This window comes from Electrophorus electricus, chromosome 2 (assembly GCF_041902795.1).
Source record: "Electrophorus electricus isolate QZ-2024a chromosome 2, ASM4190279v1, whole genome shotgun sequence".
Lineage (NCBI taxonomy): Eukaryota > Metazoa > Chordata > Actinopteri > Gymnotiformes > Gymnotidae > Electrophorus > Electrophorus electricus.
This window is the reverse complement of record NC_137498.1, coordinates 3100747-3108450: the sequence shown is the minus strand read 5'-3', so window position 1 is coordinate 3108450 and position 7704 is coordinate 3100747. Positions and strand designations below refer to the sequence as shown.

The window sequence follows — 7704 nt, the reverse complement described above, 5'->3', positions numbered from 1 at the left end:
CTTGTGATCATCCTTCTTCCTCTTGATCACATTCCAGAGGTTTTCATTGGGGTTCAGGTCTGGAGATTGGGCTGGCCATGATAGGATCTTGATTTGGTGGTCTCTCATCCACACTTTGATTGGCCTGGCTGTGTGACATGGAGCATTGTCCTGTTGAAAAAAACAACCATTACAGTTGGGGAACATTGTCAAAGCAGAAGGAAGCAAGTTTTCTTCCTGCACAGTTTTGTAAGTTGCTTGATTCATGCGTCCTTCACAAAGACAAAGCTGCCCGATTCCAGCCTGGCTGAAACACCTCCAGATCATCACCAATCCTGCACCAAATTTCACAGTGGGTGTGAGATACTCTGGCTTGTAGGCCTCTCCAGGTCTCCGTCTAACCATTACACGACCAGGTGTTGGATAAAGCTTAAAATTGCACTCATTGGAGAAGATGACCGTATTCCAGTCCTCTACGGTCCAGTCGTAATGGTCTTTTACTAACTTCAGTCTGGTTCTTCTTTGCTTCTCATTGATGAAGGGCTTTTTTCTAGCTTTGCACAACTTCAGCCCTGCCTCCAGAAACCTGTTTCTCACCGTCCTCGCTGTGCAATTCACCCCAGCTGTTGCATGCCACTTTTTGTAGGTCACTTGACATCATTAAGTGACATTTGAATGAGGTGGCGATCATCACAGTCGGTAGATAGTCGAGGCTGCAAGTGCGGGTTAGGAAAGTGTTCTATTCGGCGCGAACAGACACAGGAAAACAGCAGCGGTGCAGCAGTTAGTGATTCGGGTGTTTTCTTTTTAACGTGACCCGATCCCGGGGCTGGTATGGAGTCGAGTTTGTTTAAGGTGCTGATGTATTTGTTTTATAGGCAACTTGGGAGCAGCTTGCATCCTGAATGAAAGGAGGGCGGTGGGAAAAGTAAAAACGTTTTGAGCGGGTGAACGCAATTTTGGTAAAAATGGAGTATGATGTAATGTGTTTTGTTTGTTGATTTTGTGCTTACTTTGTCGTGATGTGGGATAATCTGTTGTGTATTTTGTGTGCAGGGAGCTGAGTCACGTTTTTGTTCCCACTATGAGTATTTCCTGATTCTGAGTTTTTCAGTAATGTAAGGTTTTATTGGGTGTGGTGTGGAAATATTTATCAGGAATTGTACTGATGAAGTGATTCATGTACGTGTGATGGTGACCACGTTAAAAGTCATTGAAGCCATTTGTGCTTAAACTCAGAACCAGATTTTCCACTCATTGTGTGTTTTAGTGTTATGGTTTTTAAATTGTATTAAACTTGTGTGACCTGGTACTGGTGGTGTTGCTGTTTTTTTTTTTAAAAAAAGGTGATACCTGTTGCACATACACAGATGGAATTTGCATAAAATACTGTTTAATGGTGGAACTCTCCCAAAAAGGCAACTTCTGTTCTTAAAGACTCAAGGTAATCTTTCACTGATATGGGTATTTTGTGTTATTTTCATGTTATGTGGCTTCATGTGACCTGTCATACTACAGTTGTCATAGCAACACCAGGTCTGTTTACAACACTACTACATTAGTTGGAGCACTTGGAGCTGTTGCGTCTATATGCTCCTGGATCTCCTCACACATGATCTACTGGATTTGGAAGTAGGTGGCTCTGAAAAACAGATTCATTGAGCTGCTGTAATGGCCAGTTTCACATGGCAGTAAAGTTCATTATGGGAAATTAAAAGAGGAGAAAGATTTTTTTTTTCAGCCTTGAATGATTTGAGGCTTAAATGAGAAAGCTACGCTATTTTAATCAGGTACACATACATTGTAAATTGTGTATGACTGACTACAAGGTCATATAGTTCTGATTAAAAAAGGAATGACTGATTGTACCTAAATACAGAAAATCAATATTATCTATAAAAATTACCAATATATGACCACCAATTAACAGAGTATTTGATTTGACAGCCTCAGAGGAGAAATGCACAGTAGTATTTAGTGCTTTAGTTTTGGATGGCTGCTGGAGTCTGGTTCAAGACTTTCATTTCCTGTAGCTGTCCCATAACACTGTTATACTCTTCCTGCCACACGGCGTCTGAGAGAGACGATGGATCAATCTCCAGGAACGCATAGGCATCCTTGGACTGTATTTTGAATATTTCAGCAGCTTTACCACAGGAACCACCAAAATTTGACCAAATCTGTAAAAGAGATACAAAAACCATTTGGACAACTGTTCTGACTTACATAATGAACAATAGATTCCACAATATACTTATCAAGCATTACTCTAATGTGCAGTGTTTTTGAATTTTAAAAAATGTCATTGTATATTGTAATTTTACTTTACTGTAACTGTTTCATATATCAGTTACCTCTGAAGCCTTTTGGATTGAATTCACAAATTCTTCTTTAAGTTCAGGTTCATCAACAAGATCTTCATTAACAAATGTCTTTTTCTGCATGACACCCAACATACTGTGCACCTTTTGCCAGAAGTTTTTGATCTGAATCAGAATGTTCTGGATTTTAGTCAGATATCGCTGGACCTCGTTCAGGTGGACAGGGCTGGGTATAGAGCCTGGTACACACAAACAGAAACACAGACTGCTTATTTAAACCAACAATGAGTACAGGACAGGAAAATTGTGCAGTGTTTTGCTATGGAAGTGTTTTCAGAGCTCTGTGTACTTTTGTATTCTTAAAAATAGATTGTTTACAGTCTCATTTACTAATGTACATGTGTGGAGATGAACTGGTCCAGTAACACTACACACAGAACCCATGAGCTTATTCAAAAAACTGTTAACAGACAGACAAGCATACATAACCAAAAACAGTCATCCAGCAGACATCACCCAATCATCACTCACCCTTGTCGATTTTTACTTTGGCCAGTTTCATCTGTAAGTCAATCTGCTGGACCTCAATGCTCCACTGTTGGTTCATCAGAGCCGTCTTTTGAGAGGTGAGCTGATTCAGCTGGTTTTCAAGAGCTTTGATTTTTGCAGCAGCAGCGGGGGATGTTGCGGCATCGTAAATGGACTTGACGATTGGCCCAATGAACGGCACAATCGCAGCGAAGATTCCGAGGCCTGAGCTTTTGCTTGTCACGTCCCTTACATAACTCTCAAGTTCCAGGTTTTTGGCATCTATCTTCCTTTTGGTGTCTTCAAGCTCGTTCCTAACTCCGGCAAGCTTTTCTTCAAGGGTCTTTATAGCTCCCTCCATTTCCTGAACTTCCTTGGAAAGCTGCTCAGACTTGGCCTCAGTGTTTGCCTTTTCAGTGATGATGTCACTGGTAGTTGTGGCCACGTCTCCGTTGTGTTGAACATAGCTAAATATTAAAAGTGTGAAAATAGTCAACATTCATTTACTTTGTGTGTCTGTAGGTTGAGAAGATTCCAGCTATTTGTTATCAGTCTATGTCACTGTGTCATTAAAGCTGCACTAGGTAACATTTGTTTGTTAAAATTGAAAGAAGTCACATTACTAAGCCAAGAGGAAAAACCTTCTGCTAAAATATAGTGTCTTTCTGCAAGTCACCCTATAAAGCATGAAATATTCATTCAGATTCAGAACTGTTGGATCAGATTTGGCAAGAGTTTTCTGAACCACATCAGATGTCTTTATGAATTAACATCACACGCACAGGATCAAAAACAAGGTCCAGCTCGATTGGCCGTTTCCCTGAGTAATGTTACAGGGGGCGTGGCTCACAGTTCTGATATACCTGTGCATGTGTACAGTGCTGAAAGTCAGTGAATTGAAGGATAGAGATACTGCCTCATATGGAGACATCAGAACGGCAACCCCAGTCATCCTCTGCAGCATTACCCGCATGTGACTCCTACACATTGTGTTGACTTTTCAGGGGTGGCAACAGCCTGCAGGGGTTCAGGAATGTTGGTTTATTTTTGATTGCTGAACAGGTACATTATGTTGGTGGTTTGCTAGCTAGCAAGCAAACAAGCAATTTATTATTGATTTGGAATTTAATGTTATCTTGTGTATTGTACAAGGTAAATGTTAAGCTGTTTTAGCTATGTAGCCAATGTTAGCTGGCAAATTCGCTAATGTTATGATATAATCACTTTGCTGACAGTGTCTTTTTTGTTTCAGAGTTTGTCCTCTTATGTCTGAACAAGGAAAGCCTTTAAACTCTCAGATTATTTCCAGTGCTACCATCTCTCTCATTTCATGTATGCAACGATAACTTTAAATGAAACTTGGCTAACATTTCACCTGTGCTACCAGGCTGTCGCGTACCTGCTGGATGATTACAAGAGTAAGTTAGATAATGCACTTACATCCTGACAGAGCATTCCAGAGAGATCTGATCAAATTCTCTGTGAACACTCCTTTAACATGAATGCTCTCGCAATCATCAGATAAATTCACTTGGGGAAATGGAAGGCAGCACAACCAACTTTACAAAATGTTCATGATTCATGCGGTTGCATACTTCCACCAGAGTGGTCGCCAATTCTAAAAATCTACATAGTGCAGCTTTAAAGTACTACATATCAATCTTCACATCAGCACAGGCGTCACAGACACCAGAATAAAACTGAAATTGAAGAACTCTAAAAGCTAATAATTATTTAACTTTCAAACTATTAATCTGACATGCATTTCTCTACTAACAGAACAGCACTGCTTCACACCATTTCTATACATCATGGTGATCTAGGCTGCAAAAAATACATGTTGTTACCTTTGCACCATCTTGTCCGCATCTGCAATAAGTTCATCAATCCAGGTTCTTGCTTTTTCCAGGTACTTTACTGCCAGTGTTGGTTTGTTTTTTTCAATAGCATGTATCAGCATTGGAAACAGTGATGAAACCAGGGTATGACTGGTGCCCATACACTGTGGTTGAAGGAATAACATAAGATATGCAGAATGTAATTTAGCATTTACCTCCCACCTTATATGACCTTTGCTGCTGCTGTTCCTCCATGTGATGGACATATTGGCTACAACCCAGTTACTGAGCTCATTAAGGATTCAGAGACATTTATGGTGATGTGATTACAAACATCTCGCCTCCTGCCTTTCAAATTGGTTCTGTGGTACTTGAGCAGGTCTGATTACTGAAGATCATCACAGTTTCTGTTCTGGAGCGTCAGTTACTGAGGCAGTAGAGTAGCAGCTTTTATTATGTCTCTCTTGTAAAACATTTTAACTTGATATGGACTGTGAAGCACTGAGGTGCATAGTTTATTAAAGTGGTGAAATAATTTGATCATACTGATTGGTTAAACCTTTTTCCTTAATGTACTCTGACACTTTGTGACCTTGTAGCTGTAGTACTTTTAACTCTTTGTCTAGATTGATCATATAAGAATAAGTACACAGCAGATCACATCAATCTCCTAATAACATGAAGAATTTACACGGAACCATCAACCCCATCCGCCTCACCTAATGAGGTGGGGATTATCACCCCACCTGTTATGATAATCAGCCCCAAGAGGAAGGAGTTTATAGACTTTTGACCAAGGCAGAGGGTCTGTCTCATCTTACACCACTCTTTCTCCTGAATTGTAAAAGCAGACTTCCAGCTAACAGAGAACATGCTCTGATTACATGCTCTTCAAATATAGAAACAGATGCTATTATGTTACAAAACCTCTACTACTGAACATGTGTCAAAATTGTGATCTTCATTTACTTTGTTTTTCTTCCATTGATAACACTTTTAAAATAAACTGTCAGTTTAAGGATTTTTATTTCAATCTGTAATTACATTTTTTTTTTCCCAAATGAGAAGACCATAATTTTATTTAATGTGTCATTATGGCAATGAGAGAGTCCTTTTGAAATAATCAAATTTGTTCTATGGAGCAAAAGAGATTGTACAAAATAAATCGATTGTACAAAATGGACAGGTTGATTCCAGAGTTCTGACTCTATTTTGTTATTCTGAAAATGTAGCGTTCTACTAATAAGAATGCTTTCAATTTGTAATATTTCTCTTCTAAGGCTAATGTTAATTATGGTTGCATGTAGTTTTGAATATCGCTTTATATTAATTTGCAAAATAATTTATCAACACATTTTCTAGAAAACTTTAAACTATCAGTTTGATATTTTTTTTTGCTATGTCTGATATTTTAAGGTGAAGTGTTGCTGTAAGTTCACTAGAATATCCAATCTGTCATTATAACTTTGGATTCCAGTGTTTTACACAATACAGTCATTGATTGTTATTAATTCATTATAAATTATTTTCTTCCTGACAGACAGAAACGACCAGAGATCTCACCCTACACTGACACCATACCTTCAGCAGAAGAGCTTCAGAGGATCCAAAGAGAAGTTGGGTTTCCACAGCACGCTTCCTGAGGAGCCTCTCCAAGTTTGGAAACTTAGCCAGACACAGGTAGGAGATGTGGTACAGCAGGGATATCTGCTTAGAAGTTGGGAGAAGCTCCTCTGTGAATCCTGGACTCCATACGGAGTTGGTTGGCACAAGTTCTGTGAATCGGTTAAAACATATTTGAATGAAACATGTGGTCAACCACCCTTGCTGGTATAATGTCTAAAACGTCTCATGTCCTAAAGAATTGGAAAAAGTACAATCAATCACTCTGAAAAAAATAATAAATTAAAACTTGCCTTTGCTGTTAGCCATTGTATGTAAGACCAGGTAAGACTTGTATACAGTGTTATCCTATAATTCAGTAAAAGAGATTAGAATGAGATCATCAAACAGAACAACTGGACTATGTTTTGGTTCGTGAACCTAAAATAAAAAATGTGCAAATACTAAGAAGGTTACCTTACCTGTAACTCTTTGTACGTCTTGCTGGTTGAGTGTGTTGAGGTCTCACTGGAGAACCTTTATACCACGCACACCCCGCCTCTTACACAGAAAGAAATTGCTGTCAAAGGTCTGAGGAAATCCAAGACAAGGTGATGAAAGATAAAGAAAAAGGAAGTTTCCCTATAAAACTCTACTTTCTCCAAACTTCTGTACATTTGCATTACATTTCTGTACTTGGAAAAGGCACATCTTTGTCTGAATAGTTAACTGGAATGTTGATAATGCTCATATTGAATGACTGATTGCATAATCAATGTTGTTGGGTAGGTGTGGTTCCTGGCTGAAGACATAAAGCCAAGGTAGAACTTTTTGGCTTAAATGAAAAGCATTTTTTATTTTAATAATGTGTAATATTGTATTATTTGCCTTTAGGTTAATATAGGAAATACACCAGAAATTTAATCCCCCCTCCCCATAAAGTCCTGTGCATTATTTAAACAAAACCTTTTGCAGGCTTGCCACAATGACCTATTTCAGATATCATATTGTTACAAAAGTGAGGAGGACCAGTCTAACTAGAAAATAGAGGCGACACCTTCTGCACCTCGTTTGTCAACAGGTTCACTGGAAGACATGCTGAGGGATGCATTTCTTACATTTTTTCTATCAAGTCCTATAGATAATTCAAATATGAGGTTGTGCTGGACTGCCACAAACCGCCTATTTCAGATTTGTCACGTTATATATTTATTTGTTTATTTGCTTCGTTCTTAATAAATTTAATCCATTTAGTAAATATAATACAATCATCCACTTTGCACCATTGTAGATTCTATGACATTACTGACTTTCCACATTCAGCTGAAAATGGTCAATTGTGAAGTTTATATCTGTGTATCCCACAAACTCCTGAAGGACAAAGCCTTGTGTTTGAAGATGTTTACTATACAAAGACATCTACAGGACACTCATTC

The 7704-nt window shown here is 38.6% G+C and overlaps 1 protein-coding gene across 1 annotated transcript; it reads right to left on the bottom strand.

Annotated features, from left to right (window-relative positions):
- Positions 1-1730: 1730 nt before the first annotated feature.
- Positions 1731-6637, bottom strand: LOC118241851 (uncharacterized). Its single transcript, XM_035529159.2, has 6 exons — positions 6583-6637; positions 6248-6441; positions 4676-4830; positions 2832-3295; positions 2334-2539; positions 1731-2159 (listed from the first exon to the last, which is right to left on the bottom strand). The coding sequence occupies exons 1-6, from the start codon at positions 6596-6598 to the stop codon at positions 1962-1964; spliced, it is 1233 nt and encodes a 410-aa protein (XP_035385052.2). The 5' UTR covers positions 6599-6637; the 3' UTR covers positions 1731-1961.
- Positions 6638-7704: the final 1067 nt, after the last annotated feature.

Excerpts from the sequence above, each read along its gene's own strand:
- LOC118241851 (XM_035529159.2), bottom strand. Across the intron at positions 3,296-4,675 it reads GCGGACAAGATGGTGCAAAG|CTATGTTCAACACAACGGAG; the intron begins GTAACAACATGT and ends TTTAATATTTAG. Across the intron at positions 2,160-2,333 it reads CAATCCAAAAGGCTTCAGAG|ATTTGGTCAAATTTTGGTGG; the intron begins GTAACTGATATA and ends TCTCTTTTACAG.